Genomic DNA, 25,858 nt, shown 5'->3' with positions numbered 1-25,858 from the left:
CTAGTTATTATTTCTGTTTCTGTCTATGTTATTTTCTGACGAGTATGGAGGGTAGGCAATCTGTTCCCAAATGTTTGCCAGTTCTAGTAACAAGTCATCAGAAATGAAAACAATTAAAAAATTCAACCTCCATTTTCCTCCTCTTTCTCCTTGTGAGACTGACACACATTATAATGACAATTCCTACTCCATAGTTTCCCTATGTAAATCATCTTGTTTATATTTATTACTCAGCACCTAAGCAGAACTAGAACTGTTTACCTATCAAAATGTGTTTATTTGTGTCAGTCATCATTTCTATTAATCATGATTAAAAATAATTTGCTATGTTAACAAAAACAGAAACTTCAATTCAATGTATAATTGTTCAGAATGCTAATTTTTCCAGTGATTTGACGAAATTCAGGTTAATTTACTGTCACTGAGGGTGGACTGGCTCTAGCCCACAGATGACGAAAGCTGCTTATCCTCTTGGTTGCCATGGAGTTGAATTTGAGCAGCACTGAGGCTGCTAGAGGGAAAGTCAGCATCAGGCAGCTGCAGTGGTCTGCAGAAAGAAAACAGGGACAAGATCGTGGCAGACATGGACTTGCATTGTGATTGTAATGATATTTCGGCTTCTGAACAACAAACTGGCAAGATAAGTAAGACAGCATTTAAATTATTTGGGAGGAAAAAATCAGGGGGCACCATGCCTAGTATTTTTAATCTGAAAAACAAAGGGGATAGGAAAAGCTCCTTGAAAATGGGGCTTGTTAGAAGCAAAACGCATGATGGAATTGCTGATATGGGACTGGAAGTAAGCACCAAGGAAGAATCTTTGAGTAATTATCAACTGGACAATGATTCCAGTACAAAAATTGTCAACAGTATGAGCTTTGCTGCTGGTGGTTGCGGACCTATTGCTAAGTCTCACAGCTTTTTCTCTTTACTAAAAAGGAATAGTAGATTAGAAAATGGCAAGGGGGAGTCAGTACATTCAAACTCTGAGCAGGTGAAGGAGAAGAGTTGCAACAGACAAAAGAAAGGACTGAAAGGGTTGTTCAGCAGCATGAAATGGCATAAAAAGGACAAAATTAGTAAAGAGGAAAAAGATGAGTACCTGGAAATCCATGGCACTATTACACTGCCTAGTTCTTTGACTGCCAGCTTGGAATGTGTAAAAGAAGAGACACAGAAATCTTGCTCTGAACCTGAAAGTGCTGCACTGGAAATGCAAAACAAATTATCCTGTGAATTGCAGTCTGATAATGAGGACACCTTCACTGAGGAATCAAAACACACAAATAGTGGGAAGTGCCTTCCAGAATTATGTAAAAATTTGGAGAAAGTCACAACTGACCGCCAATTATTGGACCAAGATTCTAATGTCAAGGCTTTTGAACAGCTGGAGGAAAGACAGGATGGAGGATTGACTCATGTGGGGCAGGATGTACAAGACGAATGTATTTCTGTAACTGGATCTGAATCTCATCACACCACTGAAGCTTCAACACTCTGTGCACCCAATAATGATCCATCCTCAGAACAATCAATTGATCGTATTTGCTTAATGTTTTCTGATGTTACATCTTTAAAGAGCTTTGATTCATTTACAGGGTGTGGAGACATTATCGCTGACCAGGATGATGAGGGGAATGTCTGTGAAAGAGGAGCTCCTGCAGAAAAGGGAAAGGGTGGTGCAAAGAAACGCTCAAATATTCTGACTTATCAAGGTGGAGGAGAGGAGATGGCAAGCCCAGATGAAGTTGATGATGACTATCTGCAAGAATTTTGGGACACACCTCCATCAACTGTTGAACCTCTTAAAGACAAACAGGACCAGACCATGGCTGACCAAACCCCCTGGATAGCTTCAGAAATTCCAACTTGCCTTGGTGATGCAGCAGAAGGAACCTTAGTCAAACAGCTTACTTTGAATGATTTTCCCAAAACTAAAAATGATAATGAAGACCCAATGACCACTAAGAGTGATCAACAAGATTGTGTCCCAAATAGTGATGAGGGATACTGGGACTCTACAACCCCTGGACCTGATGATGAAAGTGGGAAAACACTTGCTACCAGGGCAAGTATTCCAAGAGACAGTTACAGTGGAGATGTTCTGTATGATCTGTTTGCAGATGTAGATGAAAGTCTGACAAGTATTGTTTCAGATGAAGAAATGTCCTCTGTATCTGAACCAAAAATCCAGTCTCCAAAACCTCTTGTGTCCACATCTAATATTACTGCATCCAACATTACTACAATTTCCAAGGAGAAGAATGTATCTGCTATCCCCAGGCATCGGGCCACTTCAATTGCACGACAGAGTGAAGCAAATCACACTCACTGGCCTCAGACACATCAGCAGTTGGTAGGATATGAGCCTGCAAGAACCAAAATTCCTGTTGCTAAGACATCAATTCCTAGACCCAATAACAAAGGCATCACTGGAACAAATGCAAAGGTCTTGGCAACCAAGGGAACTGCAAAAAAAATAGTCTCTGAAAAGCTACGGTTGGAAAATTAAGAAGTGCATGTTACATCACTCCAGAAGCATGTATTTTGTAAGGATAAGCACAATAGTGTGATATTCTGTTTGCACTCGTAATGTTTACACCGTGTGACAGAACTTTTATCACTTGGCAAAGGGCTTCTCTTGTGATGTCATAGAATCGTGCCTAGAAACATTAAGCAATTTGAAATTTTAAGAAGCACAGATGCAAACACAAAATTTATAGCTCACAAATGCTTCTTAGAAAAGAACAAGAATTGTTTGACACACTAAATTTTAAATAGAACAGCTAATGTGAACAAAAAAGGTATTTGTGAGGGAATACAAAATATATTTGTCAAACAGTGGATGAGAAGTTGAACCAAATCCCATACACTTTTATGATGAAAAATAGACAGCATGCCGATATCTTTTGCTCAGATGATATTCTTCAAAAGACGATCATGAATTTCCACCAATTCAAAGTACAGCAGAGGAAACAAACTGCAGTAGGATAGCACCTGAAGCCAATCCATTCTGGGATCAGATTGTGTTGATTCATTGGACATTTGTGATCCACAGAAGAAGAAAATAAACTGATATGTAAAATGGTTACATAATTATGATCAGGGAATGATTACATAATCAGGCCAGATTGTATTCATCACAAAGAAAATACTTAAAACGTTAAATGGTAAATAGTACAACATTTATTCCCTTGAAGCTATTTTTGGAAGGGAGAGAAGTCTGCCTTCTATATTGTTTTATTACCTTCATAAATTTGATTCCTTTTGAATTTTCAGTCTGATAATGCTTTTTGCATAACTAAATCTTACTTTTCACATGTAGTGACAATAAGTATAATCGAGTGAATGACCACCAGAAATGTTCTCACAATGGTGGGAAATAATATATGATTATATAACTTAGTGATACTTTCTAATTAACCGTCTCTGAGATATCATACAGCTCTGGAGCATGTGGGACTTGATCCTGGATCTCCTGGCTCAGACGTAGGGGCACTATGATTAAGCCACAAGAGTCCCCTTATATTGCTTAGATTGTTCAATCCAACATTTTGTGTTTAAGTCTATATAGTGAGTGAAATTGATAGTCATACAACCTTTTTTTATATCAAGTCACTTTGTGCAGTATCCATTATTTCTGTGCAGTGATTCTGACAGAGACCAGCTTATGCAGAGGAAAATAGAAATGGATAATACTTATAATATATTTCTACTATAGTATCCAGTGCAAATGTTTAAAATTGTTCTTATTTATTTGCAGAAAACATACTATCCAATAAGCTAGACTGTTAAACTCCTGTCTTTTACATTACATTACATTACAGTGTGGAAACAGGCCCTTCGGCCCAACAAGTCCACACCGACCCGCCGAAGCGCAATCCACCCATACCCCTACATTTACCCCTATACCTAACACTACGGGCAATTTAGTGTGGCCAATTCACCTGACCCTGCACATCTTTGGATGGTGGGAGGAAACCGGAGCACCCGGAGGAAACCCACGCAGACACGGGGAGAACGTGCAAACTCCACACAGTCAGTCGCCTGAGGCGGGAATTGAACTCGGGTCTCTGGCGCTGTGAGGCAGCAGTGCTAACCACTGTGCCACCGTGCCGCCCACATATTGCTTAGATTTCTCATTTTGATATTTTTTCCACTTGGGGCATAGGCCTAGGGAATGATCCCAGTGCCTGAATGGAAAGGCTGAAGGCCAAAGCAAACTTTGACCTCAGGCCTTATTTAAATGATATAGATGAGCTGCTGATTCCTGTATACGTCCCAAGGCAGCTTGCTGGTGTGGAGGATAGCCCTCACGAGCCTGAGGATGGGGAGGAACTAATAGGGGTGGAGGATGGATATAGGAAGGATATAGGAATTGGATATGGGAGATACTAACAACCTTCAAAGATATACTTTAAGTGCATATTTTGGTAAATAATAAGTGCAATGACCCATTTGCCATATTTTTTGAAACATAATACCTATTTTCTTCATCCAAAAAGAGGACAATATCATTTAATTTCTAAGCCACTAATCTGAAAAAAACACATGTACATAGAAAATAAAAAGGAACAGCCTAAAACAGCAGGAGAATGAATCGTTAGGCATCTGAGAATAAAAGTATTCAAGAGCAAAGTTAGTAGAGAGATAATGCTTCCATTTCATGGTTAATGCAGGGGAGCAACAATATGAGGTAAATTGCTGCATTTATATTAGTGAAATGATGTCAGAAAACCAGTAACAGATATAAGGGCTGGATCTTACATCTTCCAGAAGGCTGAGGGAGGTGGAACAGAAACTGCATGGTCTACTTGCTCCTGTCCCTGCCATCTGGTGGGAAGGGAGCCAATTGTAAATGCAAAGGAAGCTTTCTTTCCAACAATTAACCCGATGTGTTATTCCCTCACAATCTTGCAACTATTATCAGATGCCACAAACTAAAGCTCTTGTGAATTTGAGTCACTGGGAAAAAAATGTTGGATTGAATTTTTTTGTTGCAGCTATATTCACATAAGAAAATGAATCATACCTTGGTGTGAATAAATAACTTGTGGATTCTGAGAAACTGGTACAAAAGAAGGCTGTGCAGCAATTGGCCCTTTAGGCCGGAATGTCATGTGGTGGAAGGGTAATGCCATGGTCCTGACTAGAATTTCAAGTCTCCCTGCTCTCAAAATTAGACTTTATTATTCATTCCATGCACAACCATTTTCTAAAAAAATGTAACCTCCCCCAGCAGAATGTGCTAGTACGATCAACCACAGCCGGTCTTTTCTACTGCACTTTTATACTTGACTCCTGAAAAATGCAGCAGGCAATGAAGTATTGTGAGTGAATGGCTTACTAATGATCTTAACAGCTTATTAATAAATTATTTCAAATTGGGCTAATGATTTGAGGAGCCACTGGTACTGCAATTGGAGACTGACTTAATGATGTCACGTTGCTGATCTGACACCATGAATGTTTTTATAAGCACATGTGCTTCATTTGGGAATGTAAAATCCAGCCAATAGTCTGTTGATTTTTCAACCAGAAGTATGATACTCCTAAGTGTTAACTTTTTTAGAAAAACATGTAGAGCTGATGACCATAGTATGTGGCTCTGTGTTGGGAATGAAGTAAAAATGTTCAATTTTTAAAAATTAATTGTTTGTGAAACTATACTAGCTTCCTTACAGGAAAACAAAAGTTCAAATGCACAGCAAAAAAATATCCCTGTTGCTGGCTAGTTGGAGAGCTGTTAGACCGAAGCAGAGAAGCAGGTCACCTTCCAATCAACAGTTGAAAATATTGTAAGAGAAGATCCTTAAAAGAGAAGGAATCAAATATGTTGACTTTGTTCCAATGAAATGTTATCCTGTATGATACTGCCTGCTGAGGAGTTAGATATTCTCAACTATTATTCATTATGGTTAAATCTAGGAGGACTAAAATACCTTAGCTTGGTAAAATCAATTAGGTTATCCTGAGCCACTCTTCAAATGGCTTGCTTTAGATTGCTTCTAAAATGATTTGATCATTTATTTTACAAAATTTCTACATGTAATTGGCTGAGGTTACTATGAAGAACTCTCCTTCTTAACCTCTCCTAAGGCATAGTAACCCTTAGGCTAAACCACGAGTGATCCGTCTCTAATGAGAGAGCAGCCCTATAGTCTGATAGGACTTTGGCAACTTTTACTTTTTGCTTTTACTTGTAATTGGATTAGCCAGCTACATTTTTTTTGTAAACTTATACTGACAACTTTACTGTTGTGTTGTTATTGGTTGGTTCAGATTGTGATTTCAATGGACACTGATCAGTTTGCCTCTACTGCACCAAAACAAAATAAAAGGAAGAACTAGCATTAAAAGGAATATCTAAACAACTAAAAGTATTTTCATTCAATAAATTACTTTAAAGAGCAACAACTGTTCCTCTGTAGGCAATTGAAACAATCATTTTGCATGCAACAAAATTACACTAATATCATTAAGATGGCTAGTCAGTTAATCTACTTTTGGTGATTTTGATCTTGGCAGGGACATTTAGGAAGACACTGAAATAACTTTTAATTTTTCTGTGAATAGTGTCACAGGATCTTTAATATCTACGTATAGAAGCAGACATCCTTGGTTTAGCATCTTCTGTAAATGATTGCATTTCTAACAGTGAAATTTTGCTACTGTACTATGCTGGATTATCAGATTGTGTGCTTAGATCCTGGAGTGGGGTTCTGATCTATAACCTTTTGCATTGAGACAAATATGCTGCCAACTCATTCATTGTTATTGAATACATTGTGCTCTTTTGAATTAAATTGAATTGAATTTATGTCACGTGCACTGAGGCACAATGAAAAGCTTTGTCTTGTGAGCAATACAGGCAGATCACAGAGTTAAGTAGCATAGATAAGTAAATAATAGATAAACAGCAGCAAAACCCAAAACACAGGTACAGGCCAATGCTAAGAGTTTGTGAGTTCATTCAGTCAGTTTCAAGAAGCAGACTGTTATCAAGACTAATGAATCTGTCTTGGCTCCTGAACGTTTTTTCTTTTGGGCGCACCATATAGAAAAAACAATGTAAAAGTGCCTATGTTTCGGTTTGAGTTCAAGAACAGTTTAACCTTTCAGTCTACTGACCATTTATTTGTCCAACTATGTTAAGCCTCACTTGTTTTCTTCTACCATCAGATGTTTGTTTTAATCATCCAATTTATGGCATTTGAATTACATCAAACTTAATTTAAATTTAAAAGGTTTTGCAATTCAGCCTCTCTAAATTCAAAACAAATCTCATTTCTTCATTGAATTTTGTTCTCAATTTATTGTTGTTCATTTTTTGTCTCTTTTTTTAGAAGCTCATTAATCACTGTTGTCCTGAATGTTGTTTCAGTTTATGTTATTTGTATCTGATGCAAGGATGCAGCCTGGGTTTATTGAGTTTGTTTTTATCCTCGCCCTTTAAGGAAACACCTTCTCTAAACCAATTTTCCCTTGAAAAGCAAAATTGTCTTCTGCAATCTAAATTTTGAACTCTGATACATTAAAAAAGGACAGCGTTTTTTTGTTCTCCTTCACGCAAATGCAATGTTACAGATTGCTATTAATAAGCTTAGAGTCAGCATCTCACCTTAATGGTAAAGGAGCAACTTTGTGATAGTGACCATTATGATTAAAATTTACAATAGATTTGAGAGTGAGATGCAAGAATCACAAATCAAAGTTTCAAATTTAAGTAAGGCAAAATTCAACGGAATAAGAAATGAACTTGTCTGAGTTCTTAATGGCTGAGTTCTTAATGGTTAAAGCTATGGACAAATAATAATAAACATTCAAAGTAACATTTTGTATGATATAAAACTAGGCTGTACTGAAAAACAAAGAGACTACTCATGTGGTCAAGTGACCATGGCCAACAAGGAGACATGGAATCACAGAATGACTGTGTTTTAAATGGATGAAATATATAAAAATATAAGAAAAATAGATTTGAGGTTATTAAGCATCATTCATGATATTCACATTAAACTCAAGTAAGCACTTTTGAAGGGTGGTCACAGTTATAACGTAGGAAGCAAGGCAGTCAACTTCATGCAGCAAGGTCCCAGAGCAAGCTCTCTTTGAGTTGTTGGAAGGGATGAACATTGTCCAGTACAGCTGGCAGAGTATCTCAGATCTTTTTCAATGAAATACAATAGGATCTTTTCTTTCTACTTGTCTGGCCAGATATGGCCTCATTTCAATATCTCATCTGAAAGTTGGAACCTCCAACTGTCTAGCACTTCTTTAGTACTGCACTGGAGTATCAGCCTAGATTTTGTGCTCAGGATCTTTAAACCCACAACCTCTATCAGAAGACAGACCTACTAACTAAACCAGAGTGGACACTGGAGGGAATGCAAAATGGATTAAAGCCAAGGGCCTGAGAGTTATATAATATAAGCAATAAAGAGAAATAACTAAAGAAGAAGAGCTGGAAAAGGGAATATATAAAATTTTAAGGAATGTAAAGCTAACAATAATAGTTTACTGAATATATTAAAAGGAAAAGAATGGTAAAAGGGAATAAAGTCCCTTTAAAAACAGGTTGATGGAATATATGAAAATAATGATCAGGAAAAGACCAGCTAGTGCATCAGGCCCAGCCCACAGATCATTTAGGAATTAAATATGCCCTCTGTCCCATGGCTGTCATATTGGTATGAGTTAACAACAAGTGATCTCTGCAGAATCCTGACCAATTTCCATATGTGTTCAAGATTTGCGAGAAGCAATTGAGTTCTATGTATAAGTTTACAAATAGCAGTGGGAAGCAGAGCAAAGTTGTGGAGAAAGGAGCAAGAAGTTGCAAAGTGACAAAAACAGACTGAATGAATTGACAAAACTATGGCATGTGACAGTCAAAGTGGGGAAATTGATCTGAGACAAATCTTAGTATTTTCTCATTATTAAGAAGAGAGAAGCTGAAAAAGAGCTAAGATATTCATGTACACAAATGACTTAAAGCTGGTTTACAGTCAAATGTATTGAAAAGGCAAAAGTATGTTAAAAATGAAGTTTTAAAAAGAAAAGTAAGGAAAGAAGTGGTTTGATTGTATTGACCCTTGGTCAGACCCCATTTGGAACATACTTTCAGTTTTGGGCACTGATTCTCAGGCAATATGTTTTGATGTTAGAGAATTGCAATATAAATTAATTAGAATGGCAAATACTGGAAGTACTCAGCAGATATCTTACTTCACATATGCTACCAGACTTTCTAAACATTTTCAGCATTTTCTGTTTTTAGTTCAGATTTACAACATCTGTAGTATTTTAATTTTGAATGAAACGAAGGTGAAGAGAAATAAATTATGGTGGTAGGTTACATAAGTTTGACTTGTGTTTAACTAAGACGTGTAAAATGATGAAAGAAATTTGTCTAGGTAAATACAGAGAAATAAATTCCTCTGTCAGTAGAATCCAGAACAAGGGGACACCAATCTTAAATGAGAGCCAAAATTGAAATCAGAAAACGTTTCTTCACACTGAGGATGATAACATTCCAACAACTTCTCCAAAAGTGGTTGTTGACCTTGGGCCATTTGAAATCTTTAAGACTAAGATTGATAGAATATTGTTGGGCAAGTGTATCAAGAGATATGTAGCAAAGACAAATGAACAGAATTGAGCTGCAGCATAATCTCATTGAATGACAGAACAGGTTGAGTGGATGAATGGCCTACTGATGTTCCTATGTCAATTAGTTACAAATATAGATTCATGAGGGTGGAGATTACACCTTAGAAAATGGGGTACAATCCTGGAATGGCTGTCGTCACTTTCATTTGCCTATCTCTATTTAGTTGCTGTGAGAAGTCTCTAATTGTGCTTGAGTATTTTCCTAAAGGGATGAAACTTCAAGATTGCAATTATCCCAAGTCTTCTTTCACATTCCCACTAGAAACTAACTTGGAGAAATATTAAAAAAAGACTCAGAACAATTGCATATTCATCCTCTTATCACAGTCAGAAGACAAGTACCTGAGCTATTACTGGAGAGAAATATAGGAATTTATATTCTCACTAAAAGGGGTATGACTTGTTCTAAAGTTAGTTCCCTAATATATGTTGAGAGAAATTGCCTTACAGTGACTACAGTTGGCATGGTACATTGTGTCCAGATTAGGAAGAGCAAAAAAACAACACTTGATGGCTACTGGGGGATCCCTGGTCCATGTGGTTGTTTGGTGAGAACAACATTAGGTGATATTGCTGTCCATACCGAATTGATTGCTGACTGACTCCTTGAATAGTAAATAAATGGTTTTACCCTGCTCATGGAAACCAATCCCAATATCTCATAGAGACAGAAAAAAAGACAAAGAAAAAAATAATTGTGTTTGAAAATGAGTTCATGGTAATCAAGTCATTATATGACAGGTTGTTTCCAATGGCTGCATCATGTCAATATTTGCTGATACTTGATCAATGTAAAAATGAACAAATTTTGTGAATGGATATAACTAATTTCTCAGAAATCAACATGACTAAAACCATTCTGTTTTAATTGTTAGTTTGCCTACCTTTAGAATCGAAACAAATTACTGTTCAGTGCTTTAAACAGCTATTCATCTGGATTTAACATCATTTAGAATTTTACTAAGTGCCAAAAATAGGCAAAAATTGAAGCTTTACACTCTGTACTTCTACCATCTAGTGCAAAATCTCTGTGAAAAAAAACTGGAAATGTGAAATTGTTTTAGTAGAAAGATATTTTTAATTAAAAAAAAGTTTTGTTGCAAAAGAAACGGCATTTTTCACAATACAAACTGTCAGCAGTATGTGCAACTTCCTACCGTTTGCTGCAAACTAAACAATCATTGTGTTCAACATTTTTATTAATCAGACCAAATTTATTTTGATAAATATGTTTGATCCTTGTTCTGTCCATTATTACTTGTATCAATCCATGCTATTGAATGTAGACAGAGTGAAAGGAGACTGTAGAATTTTACCTTTATGTAATCATGTAAAATGGCAAGAAGCAAATTGAAAGATTGTGAAATTGTTTGATAATTATTATCCACTTACACTATTGCACAATGTCCAAATTAATCCTAAGGTGTCTTTATGCACACTGCATTGATGGAATGTAAGTGAACAGTACTTCCCTTGAATGCATAAGTAAATATAAATATTTGTAATTTTCACATGTAATGTTGGATGTGATTAATAAAATCAACATTTTGGTGTTAATTTTATGATAATATGTGTGCCTGTGATAAAGTTAGTGTAACATTCAGAGATAAAAATATTAGAGTAAATTCATTTTGAATGAAATATTTTGAAAATAGTGATCTAAAATAGAATTGTTATTCCACAATACTAATCTCGGGAAGGTATTGACCAAAAGGTATTATTGATAGATTATTAATTCAGATACCCAGGTAGTGTTCTGGGTCTTGGGTTCAAATCCCACCACTGCAGATGGCAATATTTGAATGTAATAAAAATCTGGAATTAAATGTCAAATGATGACCACAAAACCAACGTTGATTGTCAGGAAAATCCCATCTGGTTCACTAATGCCCTTTAGGGAAGGAAACTGCCATCCCAACCTGGTTGTGGTCTACATGTGACTCAAGACCCACAGCAATGGGACAATAAATCTGGTTTAGCCAGTGACACCCATAACCGATGAACTAAATAAACTACTGAAAAATTCAGTAAATAGTTGCTTTGACAAGCAGTGCATCATCATGGCAAAATTACTTTGATATGTTCAAACAGGAAAGCTGATGATTAAGGCAAGACTTTTGCAGCCTGTCCGAAACCTAAAAATATTATTTTTCAACCATTCCACTCATAGAGTCATAGAGATGTATTGCATGGAAACAGACCCTTGGGTCCAACCCGTCCATGCCGAGCAGATATCCCAACCCAATCTAGTCCCACCTGCTAGCACCCCGCCCATATCCCTCCAAACCCTTCCTATTCATATACCCATCCAAGTGCTTCTTAAATGTTGCAATTGTACCAGCCTCCACCACTTCCTCTGGCAGCTCATTCCATACATGCACCACCCTCTGTGTGAATAAGTTGCCCCTTAGGTATCTTTTATATCTTTCCCCTCTCACTCTAAACCTATGCCCTCTCGTTCTGGACTCCCCGACCCCAGGGAAAAGACTTTGCCTATTTACCTTATCCATGCCTTCATAATTTTGTAAGCCTCTATAAGGTCACCCCTCAGCCTCCAACGCTCCAGGGGGAAAACAGCCCCAGCCTGTTCAGCCTCTCCCTATAGCTCAAATCCTCTAACCCTAGCAACATCCTTGTAAATCGTTTCACAACATCTTTCCGATAGGAAGGAGACCAGAATTGCAAGCAGTATTCCAACAGTGACCTAACCAATGTCCTGTACAGCCACAACATGACCTCCCAACTCCTGTAGTCAATACTCTGACCAATAAAGGAAAGCATACCAAACGCCTTCTTCACTATCCTTTCTACCAGCGATTCTACTTTCAAGGAGCTATGAACTTGCACTCCAAGGCCTCTTTGTTCAGCAACACTCCCTAGTACCTAACCATTAAGTGTATAAGTCCTGCTAAGATTTGCTTTCCCAAAATGCAGAACTTCGCATTTATCTGAATTAAACTCCATCTGCCACTTCTCAGCCCATTGGCCCATCTGGTCCAGATTCTGTTGTAATCTGAGGTAACCCTCTTTTCTGTCCACTCCACCTCCAATTTTGGTGTCATCTGCAAACTTACGAACTGTACCTCTTATGCTCGCATCCAAATCATTTATGTAAATGACAAAAAGTAGAGGGCCCAGCACCGATCTTTGTGGCACTCCACTGGTCACAGGTCTCCAGTCTGAAAAACAACTCTCCACCACCACCCTCTGTCTTCTACCTTTGAGCCAGTTCTGTATCCAAATGGCTAGTTCTCCCTGTATTCCATGAGATCTAAACTTGCTAATCAGTGTCCCATGGGGAACCTTGTCGAACGCCTTATTGAAGTCCATATAGATCACATCTACTGCTCTGCCCTCATCAATCTTCTTTGTTACTTCTTCAAAAAACTCAATCAAGTTTGTGAGACATGATTTCCCATGCACAAAGCCATATTGACTATCCCGAATCAGTTCTTGCCTTTCCAAATACATGTACATCCTGTCCCTCAGGATTCCCTCCAACAACTTGCCCACCACCAAGGTCAGGCTCACTGGTCTATAGTTCCCTGGCTTGTCTTTACCACCCTTCTTAAACAGTGGCACCATGTTTGCCAACCTCCAGTCTTCCGGCACCTCACCTGTGACTATCGATGATACAAATATCTCAGCAAGAGGCCCAGCAATCACTTCTCTCGCTTCTCACAGAGTTCTCGGGTACACCTGATCAGGTCCTGGGGATTTATCCACTTTTAACTGTTTCAAGACATCCAGCACTTCCTCCTCTATAATCTGGACATTTTGCAAGATGTCACCATCTATTTCCCTACAGTCAATATCTTCCATATCCTTTTCCACAGTAAATACTGATGCAAAATACTCATTTAGTATCTCCCCCCATTTTCTGCGGCTCCACACAAAGGTCACCTTGCTGATCTTTGAGGGGCCCTATTCTCTCCCTAGTTACCCTTTTGTCCTTAATTTTTATGGTAAAACCCCTTTGGAGTCTCCTAAATTCTATTTGCCAAAGCTATCTCCTGTCCCCTTTTTGCCCTCCTGATTTCCCTCTTAAGTATACTCCTACTTCCTTTATACTCTTCTAAGGATTCACTCGATCTATCCTGTCTATACCTTACATATGCTTCCTCCTTTTTCTTAACCTAACCCTCAGTCCATCAAATGATTTTACACTATCTGAGTATTTCACTGTCTATATTCACCTCCACCAGCAGAAGTAGGAGTTAAATCTGAAGTGTTCACCTTTGCTTTCTTCAAATTGATGTCTCCTGGTTCTAGACTTGGTGTCAACGTCAAATATATTATTGGGATTAAGGGATAATTCAATGATACTTAAAAGATACTTAAAGGAATAATCCTCTAAGAATCTTAAATACTTTAATAGTATTTCCCTGAATCTATTCTCTCCTCATATTACAAATGCCATTAGCTCAGAGTACAGTTTGCTTTTTTTTACACTGAATGGACTGTAAAGACTGTGTCTTTGTTATTTTACTGTATTTTTAATTGTGGACAGAGGTGGGAAAAGAACTGTTATAAAAAAACAAGATGTGGAGGAGCCAGTATTGGACTGGGGTGGACAAAGTTATAAATCAGGAGAAAGTGAGGACTGCAGCTGCTGGAGTACCAGAGTTGAAAAATGTGGTGCTGGAAAAACACAGCAGGCCAGACAGCATCCGAGGAGCAGGAGAATCGACGTTTCGGGCATAAGCCCTAAAGTTATAAATCACACAACACCAGGTTATAGTCCAACAGAAGCACTAGTTTTTGGAGCGCTGCTCTTTCATCAGGTAGTTGTGGAGCTAGACCATAAGACACAGAATTTATGGCAAAAGATGACAGTGTCATGTAACTGAAATGATATATTGAACAAACCTAGATTGTTGGTAAGTCTTTCATTTTTTAGAATAGATTGACGGTCTTGGTTCATTAATATGTAAATTCCAAAACTTCTTTTAAGTCACATTCTTGAGATAACTTAAGATTTTTAAAAAAATGTGACACTCAGCTCAGGCAATGCTTTAAAGGTCTGTATCCCAATCTTGAGTCAGACTGGTTCTATTTCCAAAATGGAATTTACAAAATATTAGATAGATTGAAGCCTACATTTTCTGCCTGCAGATTATGCATTGTTTGAGCAAAATAGAATGAGTCTGCAAATATAGTTCTGCAAATACAAATTCATCCCATAGAGTTATATGTGTGTCCGCATCCATGAGAGAGAGAGAGTGCATGTGAGTGTGAGTGCACATGAGAGAGTGTGTGTTTGCATGTCTGCAAGCTTGGTAAAATATGTGTGAGTGTGTGTGATGGAATATAAACCTGTGAGAGGGTGTGTGAATGGTTGTGAGTGTGGTGGGCATATGCGTGTGTATGAGGGAGAGGGTGTATATGAGAGAGGGTCTGCGTGAGTGTGTGGTTATGTAAGAGTGTGTGTGTGTGTGAGAGAGAGAGTGTATAGTGCAGTGGGGTCACCTGTAGTGTGACGTGAATCCAAGATCCCTGTTGAGGCCATCCTCATGGGTACCAAACTTGGCTGTCAGCCTCTGCTCACCCACTTTGCATTGTTGCCTAACTCGAAGTCCGCCTTGGAAGACAGTCACCTGAAGATCCGAGGCGGAATGTCCCTGACCACTGAAGTGTTCCCCAAGTGGGAGGGAACATCCCTGTCTAGTGATTGTTGCGAGATGTCCATTCATTGTTTGCCATAGTCTCTGCTTGGTCTCGCCAATGTACCATGCCTCAGGGCATCCTTGCCCGCAACGTATGAGATAGACAACGTTGGCCGAGTCACATGAGTACCTGCCATGTACATGGTGGATGGTGTCCCCACTGTAATGGGGGTATCCATGGCAACACTCTGACACGTCTTGCAGTGGTTACCATGATGGTTGTATGGTGTTGTGGTCGATGTTGTCCTGAAGGCTGGGCAGTTTGCTGCGAACTATGGTCTGTTTAAAGTTTGGCAGTTGTTTAAAGGTGAGAAATGGAGGCATGGGGAAGATCTTAGTGAGGTGCTCATCCTCATCGATGTGTTGCAGGCTGCGAAGATCCCACTACACTATACACTCTGTCACTCACACACACACTCTCATATAACAATACACTCGCACGGCCCCTCTCTCATACATACATTCTCTGTCAGACACACACACCCCACACTCACACCCAAGCACGCATCCTTTCGCAGGCTTATACTCAATCACACTCACGCACTTTACCAAACTTGCACACACACAAACACACACTCTCTCATGTGTGCTCACACTGATGCACACACTCACTCTCTCTCTCTCATGCACGCTCATACACACAGTCTAGGAAGTGAATTTGTATTTGCATGATTATATTTGTAGACTCATTCTATTTTGCTCAAAAAATTCACAATCTGCAGGCAGTCAATGCAGGCAGTCAAACCATCTAATATTTTGGAAATAGAACCAGTCTGACCCAAGGTTCGGATACAGACAGACTCTAACCTCAGATCTTTAATACATTGTCTGAGCTGAGATGTTGCCTTTTTTTATAGAACCTTGTTTTCTCAAGAATGTGACTTAAAAGAAGTTCTGGGGTTTACATATTAATGAACCGAAACCTGTAACCCATTCTAAAAAAATGGAAGACCTAACAACAATCTAGGTATGTTCAATATATCATTTCAGTTACATGACACTGTGATCTTTTGCTATAAATTCTCTGTCTTATGGTCTCGCTCCACAGCTACCTGATGAAGGAGCAGCGCTCCGAAAACTAGTGCTTCCAAGTAAATACTGTTGGAATATTGCGTGCAATTCTGGTCTCCTTCCTATCGGAAAGATGTTGTGAAACTTGAAAGGGTTCAGAAAAGATTTACAAGGATGTTGCCAGGGTTGGAGGATCTGAGCTACAGGAAGAGGCTGAACACGCTGGGGCTGTTTTCGCTGGAGTGTCGGAGGCTGAGGGGTGACCTTATAGAGGTTTACAAAATTATGAGGGGCATGGATAGGATAAATAGACAAAGTCTTTTCCCTGGGGTCGGGGAGTCCAGAACTAGAGGGCATAGGTTCAGGGTGAGAGGGGAAAGATATAAAAGAGACCTAAGGGGCAATTTTTTCACGCAGAAGGTGATACGTGTATGGAATGAGCTGCCAGAAGAAGTGGTGGAGGCTGGTACAATTGCAACATTTAAGAGGCATTTGGATGGGTAAATGAATAGGAAGAGTTTGGAGGGATATGGACTGGGTGCTGGCAGGTGGGACTAGATTGGGTTGGGATATCTGCTCGGCATGGACGGGTTGGACTGAAGGGTCTGTTTCCCTGCTGTACATCTCTATGACTCTAAACCTGTTGGACTATAACCTGGTGTTGTGTAATTTCTTTTATATAGGTATTTTTATTGAAAATTTAGTATGTTTTTACAAGTTTACAAATAAAAAACCCCAAGTGTAAACATTGATATACAATTAAATCTTAAATAAATAATAACCAAAGTCTTTCAAACAGAAAAAAGAGATACCGAGAAAAAAAACAAAACTCAACTAACTACTAATCTAACCTACAACTAACCAGAGTGTATAATTAAGTCTCTTACATTATTCAGGGAAAAAATCGAGGGATAACACAGAAATTGAGTCGTGAGATACATGCTCGGAATATGTTAACATCAGATCGTAACAAAACCTGTATTCGTGCGGGATTCCTCTCCCAAGGGGCCCCAGACCAGCCAGGCTCACCATCTCAATTAAATAAAAGCCCTCGTTAGGATGGCCGAAATATCTGTATTTGTGTAATTCAAGAAGGGCTGCCATATTTTATGGAATAATTCGGTCTTTCGGTGCACCATATTTGTAAGGAAGTCAAGGGGAATACATTCCATGATTATTCTGTGCCAATTCAAAAGTCCAGGAGGGCCCTCAGCCACCCAGTTTACCAAAATATGTTTCCTTGCACAGAAAGAGAGAATAGAAAATAATCTCTTCCCGTGCACATCCAGGGAGGGTAAGTTCGAAAAGCTCAAAAGGAGAGATACTGGATCCACTCTAATTTCCGTTCCTAAGATTTCTGTCAGAGCACTTGCTACTTTAGTCCAATATCTATGGATCTTATGACAGGTCCATAAGCAATGTACAAGAGTGCCCACCTTTATTTTACATTTGGGACACATTGGAGATGCTCCTGCCTTAAATTTTGCCAATCGGTCCGGTGCTATATGGGCTCTATGAAGTATCTTCAGCTGAATGGCCTGAGGTCTGTTGCAGATAGAGATTTTTCTGGCATTTTCCCAAATATCATTCCACATTTCTATAGAGATTTCCAGCCCCAAATCCTGATCCCATGATTTAAGCAGATTGTCAGTATTTCCGATACTTCATCATGTAATAAATGATAAAGAGTGCTGACCGATGATACCCCCATTGGCCATAACACTCTATGTTCTTTGTCTGATTTATAAAGACTATCTAATAGTGTGGTCTTCTTCTGTATGTAATCTCGAATTTGGAAGTATCGAAAGAGATCACCATTAGGTAATCCAAATTTCTGATGCAGCTGTTCAAAAGACATCAGGACCCCTTCCTTAAACAGATCCCCTAAACAGGAGATACCCCTGGATCTCCAGAGTTTAAAAGTGGCATCTGTCAGCCCCGGTTGAAACCCCCATGCTCCCACTATCGGAGTATAGGGGGATGTTTTATGTGAGTTGCCCTCATTTTGCCGCATTTATATTCCAAGCTTTAATTGTATTTATTATTATAGGGTTTTTACATTGATCCGTGATGATTTTCCTCTTGTCTGAAAACAAGAGGCTAATAAGTGGGCATTTTACTTGAGAAGCCTCGATGTCCAGCCAGATTGATTGCGGGTCAGACAAGACCCAATCGGCTATGTAGCTTAATAGGGAACTTAACTGATATTTCCTAAAATCTGGAAAATCCAGTCTTCCCCTTGCCTGTGGAAGCTGTAGCTTCTTCAGCTTAATGAGGGGCCGTCTATGATTCCAGATAAAGGAATCCAGCCAGCCATACAAGTTACGTAGTGCCAGCCTCGGCAGTATCACCAAAAGCATTCTCATAGGGTATAGGAGACGGGGCAGGACATTCATTTTAATTAGTGCTATTCTGCCTAACCAGGAAATTGGAAAGTCTCCCCATCGCTGGAGGTCCTGCCTGATCCTTTCCAGTAAATGCATAAAGTTAGCCTTGTATAACTGACAAAATACTAGGGTGATAAAAATGCCTAAATGTAAGAAACTCTCCAGGGATCGCCGAAAGGGATAGTGGGATCCGCCTAATAGGTGGGATATACTCGCAAGGCCACCCATTGGCATAGCCTCCGATTTTGAGAAATTAATTTTATAGCCTGAAAATGCTATAAATGTATTAATAATTTGGATTAAGCGAAGCATGGATATCAGGGGATTACTGAGAAATAGGAGAACATCATCTGCATAAAGGGTAATTTTATGTTTACCTGTACCAATCCTCGGGGCCGTTATATTAGGGTCAACTCGTATAGCTTCTGCTAGTGGCTCAATTATTAGCGTAAATAGCAATGGTGAGAAAGGACATCCCTGACGGCAGCCCCTATCCACACTGAAGCTATCCGAGCCTAATCCATTGGTAATCACAACTGCTTTGGGATCATTATACAATGTTGAGACTCATTTGGTAAACACCCTTCCAACGCCAAACCTTTCCAATGTGTAAAACAAATATGACCATTCAACCCTGTCGAATGCCTTTTCCACGTCTAATGAGACTACTACTTTCCCTGATGGCAGGCTTGAATCACATTCAAAATCCTTCTAACATTATTGGATGATTTACAGCCCTTAATAAACCCCGTCTGATCCTCCTTTATGATGTATGGCAATACCTTTTCTAGCCTCAATGCTAATGTTTTAGAAAGGATTTTAAAATCTACATTTAACAAGGATATTGGTCTGTATGACACGCAATCTTCTGGGTCCTTTCCCTTTTTGAGAATAAGAGAGATATTTGCCTCTTTCAGCGAAGGCAGGTGACAGCCCTGACTGTATGAGTAGTTATACATGTTCAGAAGTGGGCCAGCCAATATTCTTGTAAATTCTTTATAGAATTCAGCTTGAAAGCCATTTGGGCCAGATATCTTACCGCTCTGAAGTTGCCTTATTGTGTCAAGTATTTCTTGGCTTGTTAGGGGAACATTCAGGACTGATACCTGTTCCGGAGTTAGGTCCGGAAAGGTCAAGTTTTTAAAGCATGACAGCATCTTCCTAGCTCTATCTTCGCAATCCTGTGATTTATATAAATCAGAATAAAATTTTCTAAAGATTGCATTAATCCTTTTATGATCATGAGTCAGAGTACCCGCACTTTCCTTGATAGACATGATAGTTTGAGGGGCCTTTTTTTTCTTTGCGAGAAATGCTAAGTATCTATCAGGTTTATCGCCAAATTCATATAACCTTTGTTTTGCAAATAATATTTCCCTCTTAGCCGTTTGGGTAAGCGTGGTGTTCAGAGCTGTCCTAAGGGCCGTAATCCTTTGTAATTTGATAATAGAAGGTCTGTCAGCATATGCTGATTCAGCCGCTTTTAAGTGAGCTTCGAGCAGACGCTGTTGTTCTCCCTTTAATGTTTTCTGGGTCGCTGAGTATGAAATGATCAAACCTCGCGCGTAAGCTTTGATGGTCTCCCACATCATTGATGGGTTTCTAGCCATACATGAATTAATTTCTAAAAAAGTTTTAAATTCTTGAGAGAAGTACCTTACAAATTTACTATCTTTCTTCAGGAAGGAATCCATACGCTAATGTCGGGGGGAGTGTCTCATTGTTCCTCACCTTGATTTCCATATATACAGCAGCGTGATCAGAAATTGTTATACTACCTATTTTACAGGATGATATGGAATTTTAAAAAATCGTGGGGGCAAAAGACATATCAATTCTGGTGTGACATTTATGTGGATTGGAGTAAAAAGAAAAATCTCTGCCCTGCGGGTGAAGGCATCTCCATACATCTACTAATCCTAATTCTTTGTTCAAGTCCACCAATTGTCTGGATCTGGGGGATACTCCTGCAGTACTCTTGGGAATCCTATCTATTTCCAGATCCATAATACAATTAAAATCTCCCCCTATAATTGTATGACGAGCCCCGAGAGCCACCAATTTTGAGAAGGCTTCCACTATAAATTTAAAAGGATATGCCAGGGGACAATACAGATTTAAGATCCCATATTCCTCTCCATTTATAAGGGCTTTAACCAGATTCATCTTTTATCTGATTTAGGATTTTGAAAGGGAGATTCTTATGAATAAGGATAACAACTCCCCTACTTCTTGAGCTGAAGGAAGAAAAGAAGGCCTAATCAACTCCACCCTGTCGTAATTTCAAGTGTTCTTTATCCAATAAGTGTGTATGTCCCAGAGATGCACCCTGAAACGTTGTTCCCAGGGGGCATCACTTCCTTTCCAAAAGCCCATCATATCCTCTCCCAACCGGTGCCCCACCCTTGACCCAGGCACCCCACGATAGAATAAAGAAAATTCAAATATACTACAGAGCTAGAGTTAACAGTGAGTACTCTACCCCTCCCCCCCCCACCCACACCAACACCTGGATATATTTGGTAATATTAATACCATGTATGAACATATATAACTATAAAATTACAATCTCAATAAATAATAATTAAATATAGTAATACAAAATAACAAGGGAAAACAACCCTGCTCCTAAAGACAGAGATAAAATAGGATAAGGTAACCACCTGCCCCCAACTACACTAACTAGACCCCCCGGCCTATATATTAAAAAAAAGGGGAGAAAATCGCTAAGTGAAGAACAAATAAATAAACCTCTCTCCCCACCACCACCTCCCGCAGAGATAATATTAAACAGTAAGGTAATGAAAGGGATTTTAAAAAGGGGGGGGGGGTTAAACCGGGGTGGGGGGAGGGCAAAACAACATCAATTAACTCTTACAATTTATCTAAGAGAGTCCAAAAGTTCATTGGCCTTCTCCGGTGATCCGAACTTGTACACGGACCCTTCATGGCTGAAGCGTAGCGTTGCTGGGTAGTGCAGGGAGTACTGAATGTTTAAGTCCCTTAAAAGCTTCTTCGCTTCGTCAAACACCTTCCTCTTTCGGACCAAAACTGGGGAAAAGTCCTGGAATAACATAATCTTGGATCCTTTATAAATTATGGCTTGGGGATCTTTCCCAAGATTTCTAGAAGCTTCTAAGAGCATCTGCCTCACCTTATAGCTCTGCAGCTTGAACAGGACCGGGCGGGGGCGCTGGTTCAAGCTGGGCCCATGTATTGCAACCCGGTAGGCCCATTCTACCCTTACCAGCCTCCAGATTTAAAAGCTGTGGAAGCCACTGCTCGAGGAATGCTGTAGGCTGGCCTTCCTCTTCCCGTTCAGGAAGGCCCAGCAAACAAATATTCTTTCGATGACCTCGATTCTCGAGTTTGTCGATGTGATTTTCTAAGGTCCGGACTCGCTGTTCAAGAGTCCGGACTCAATCCACGGCCGATTCTGCTGCAGCCTCGGAGGTCGCGCCCCCCCCCCCCCCCGACTCGGTGCTCGATTTCCTCGATGTCTCGGTCGTGCTTTTGTAGCGCAGCCAAGAGTGAATCCCATCTGCTCTGGGACTCTTCAATGAAAGCATCGATTGTCGCATCGAGTTTAGAGATTATTTCCGCGAGGCTCGCCACCGTAGATAAGTCCCCCGGGGCGGCTGGGGATGCCTCTGCTGCAGCTGGAGAGGGTGGGGAGGGGTTCCTTCCTGCTGAGAACTGCGGGCTCCTTTCCCTTTAGTCATTTTTACAGGAGTCTAGACTGTTTAAATTTAGTACTGAGCAACTAATTTTTTTTTTATTTCAAAAATATACTTTATTCATATATATTTAATCTATACAATTGGACATGTCATCATTCTGTAAACATTCCATTTCTTTGCGTATCGAAACAGGGTAATCATTCCTATTCACAGGTTGGTGCGATTACATTGAGCTGAGGCGCCAGCGGAGCCCAAATGACTGCGTGGGCCCCCTGTTCTTCTTAGGCAGGCAGATGTTAGACGGTGGTCTTTCCCCACCGCGCCTTGGCGGCAGCTGCCCCAAGCTTCAGCGCGTCCCTCAACACGTAGTCCTGGACCTTGGAATGTGCCAGTCTGCAACACTCAGTCGGGGTCAACCCCTTCAGCTGGAAGACAACAGGTTTTGAACCACCCAGAGAGCGTCCTTCACCGAGTTGATGATCCTCCAGGCACAGTTGATGTTCGTCTCGGTGTGCGTCCCGGGGAACAGACCGTAGAGCACGGAGTCCCGCGTCACGGCGCTGCTTGGGACGAACCTCGACAAACACCACTGCATTCCTCTCCAGACTTCCTCTGCATAGGCACATTCCAGAAGGAGGTGTGTGACAGTCTCGTCCCCCCCGCAGCCGCTTCGAGGGCAGCGGGCGGTGCGGCAGAGAGTCCGGGCGTGCATAAATGATCTCACAGGCAGAGCCCTTCTCACCACCAGCCAAGCCATGTCTTGGTGCTTGTTGGAAAGTTCTGGCGATGAGGCATTCTGCCAAATGGCTTTGACAGTCTGCTCAGGGAACCGCTCGACAGGATCTGCCCTCTCCTTTTCCCGAAGGGTCTCAAGGACACTACGTGCTGACCACTTCCTGATGGACTTGTGGTCAAAGGTGTTTTTCTTCATAAATTTCTCCACGAAGGACAGGTGGTACGGAACGGTCCAACTACTCGGAGCGTTCCGCGGCAGCGAGGCCAGGCCCATCCTTCGCAACACCGGGGACAGGTAGAACCTCAGTACGTAGTGACACTTGGTGTTTGCGTACCGGGGATCCACGCACAGCTTGATGCAGCCACACACAAAAGTGGCCATCAGGGTGAGGGTTGCATTGGGTGTGTTTTTTCCCCCATTGCACCGGTCTTTGTACATTACATCTCTTCGGACCCGGTCCATCTTTGATCTCCACACGAAGTGGAAGATGGCCCGGGTGACTGCGGCGGCACAGGTCCTGGGGATAGGCCAGACCTGTGCCACGTATAACAATACTGAGAGTACCTCACACCTGATGACCAGGTTTTTGCCTGCGATGGAGAGCGACCGTTGCTCCCATCTGCCCAGTTTCTGTCTCACCTTCCTGATCCGCTCCTCCCAGGTCTTGGCGCACGCCCCAGCCCCCCGAACCAAATACCCAGCACCTTCAGGTGGTCAGTCCTGACGGTGAAGGGGATAGAGGATTGGTCGGCCCAGTTCCCGAAGAGCATGGCTTCGCTCTTGCCTCGGTTTACCTTGGCCCCCGAGGCCCGTTTGAACTGGTCACAGATGCACATGAGTCTGTGCATGGACAGCGGATCCGAGCAGAAAACGGCGACGTCATCCATGTACAGGGAGGCCTTAAGCTGCAGACCCCCGCTGCCAGGAATAGTCACCCCTCTCAGGCTCACATCCTTCCTGATGGACTCGGCAAATGGCTCTATGCAACACACAAACAAGGCAGGAGAGAGAGGCAGCCCTGCCTGACTCCAGATCTGACTGGGAAGCTATCTGATTCCCACTCATTGATTGAGACTGCACTGACAATGTTGGTGTAGAGCAGTCTGATCCAATTAGCGATTCCCTCCCCGAAGCCCATTTTGGAGAGGACATCCCTCATATATGTATGCGATATCCTGTCAAAGACTTTCTCCTGGTCCAGGCTGATGAGGCAGGTGTCCACCCCCCTGTCCTGCACGTAGGCGATCGTATCTCTGAGGAGTGCGAGACTCTCAGCGATCTTCCTGCCCGGTACAGCACAGGTTTGGTCAGGGTGAATCACCGATCCCAGAGCAGACCTGACCCGGTTGGCGATGACCTTTGACAAGATTTTGTAGTCTGTGTTTAACAGTGAGATCGGTCTCCAATTTCTAATTTCTTCCCTCTCCCCCTTCCGCTTGTAGATGAGGGTGATGATGCCTTTCCTCATGGATTCACTCATGGTACCTGCCCGAAGCATACTGACATACACCTCCAGCAGGTTCCCGGCCAATCAAGTCCCAAAGAGCGGAATAGAGCTCGACCGGTAAGCCGTCGCTTCCGGGAGTTTTATTCTTTTCGAAGGACTCGAGGGCCTTGGTCAGCTCATCCAGAGATAGCGGCTGGTCCAGCCTCTCTCGTGTTCCGTCGTCTAGGACCTCCGTGATAGAGGACAGGAACGACTTGGAGGCCGCGTTGTCGGTTGGCTTCGAGTCATACAGACTGGCATAGAAGGATTTGCTGATCCTCATGATGTCAGCCTGAGATGACGTTATCGAGCCATCTTCTTCCTTCAGGCTGCTGAACACAGAGCTCTTTGTGCACCTTCTGGAAGAAGAAACGTGAGCATGTCTCGTCCTGCTCCACCGAGCGGACCCTGGACCGGAAGGTTATCTTGGAGGCCTCCGAGGCAAAGAGCGAGGCTTGCTGGCCCTTCACCTCCTTGAGGTCCTCTGTGACGTCGACCCCCAACGTCTGCAGCAGGAGCAGGTTCTGCATACTTTCCTGGAGCTGGGACAGTTTTCCCCATCTCTCTCTTGCCTTCTGAACACCTTTGAGGATGAAGAACCTCTTGATGTTCCCTTTTACTGTTTCCCACCAGTCCGCTGGGGACTCAAAGAGGGGCTTCACGGTTCTCCAACCTGCGTAATCCCTCTTGAGCTCCTCGATATTTCCCGGGATCAACAGCTTGGTGTTCAGTTTCCACGTTCCCTTACCAGCCCGCTGCTCATCCTGTAGGTGACAGTCGGCCAGCAGGAGGCAGTGGTCAGAGAAGAACACCGGCTTGACGTCGGTGAATCTGACCGAGAGCGTTCGGGACACAAACAGGTAATCTATCCTTGAGCGGATAGACCCGTCTGCCCGTGACCATGTATATCTACGCTGCGCTCCGTCTGCAGGGGTGCTGAAGACGTCATGCAGCTTGGCGTCTTTGACTGTGTCCATCAGGGCTCTGGACGTGGCGTCCAGTTTACTGTCCCCCGGCCGGATCGTCCATCTGCATCGATGATACAGTTGAAGTCTCCGGCCCGAATGACCGGCCTGGACGTAGCCAGCAACAGTGGAAGCTGTTGCAGGACGGCCAACCGTTCCCTCTTACCCGCTGGGGCGTACTCGTTGATTAGTCTCACGGGAGCGTTTCTGTATGTAACATCAGCAACGAGGAGGCGCCCGCCCACCACCTCCTTA

At 41.5% G+C, this 25,858-nt stretch overlaps 1 protein-coding gene across 1 annotated transcript; it reads left to right on the top strand.

Moving 5' to 3' along the window:
• The first annotated feature begins 561 nt into the window (after nt 1–561).
• amer2 (APC membrane recruitment protein 2) lies at nt 562–11,284 on the top strand. Its single transcript, XM_087988185.1, has one exon. It carries the CDS (start codon nt 584–586, stop codon nt 2,510–2,512), a length of 1,929 nt encoding a protein of 642 aa, XP_087844311.1. The 5' UTR covers nt 562–583; the 3' UTR covers nt 2,513–11,284.
• Nucleotides 11,285–25,858: the final 14,574 nt, after the last annotated feature.

Source organism: Chiloscyllium plagiosum, unplaced genomic scaffold, assembly GCF_037043375.1.
Source record: "Chiloscyllium plagiosum isolate Xiang-an unplaced genomic scaffold, Cpla_swu_hap1 HiC_scaffold_6, whole genome shotgun sequence".
Lineage (NCBI taxonomy): Eukaryota > Metazoa > Chordata > Chondrichthyes > Orectolobiformes > Hemiscylliidae > Chiloscyllium > Chiloscyllium plagiosum.
This window is presented reverse-complemented; position numbering and strand designations above follow the sequence as displayed.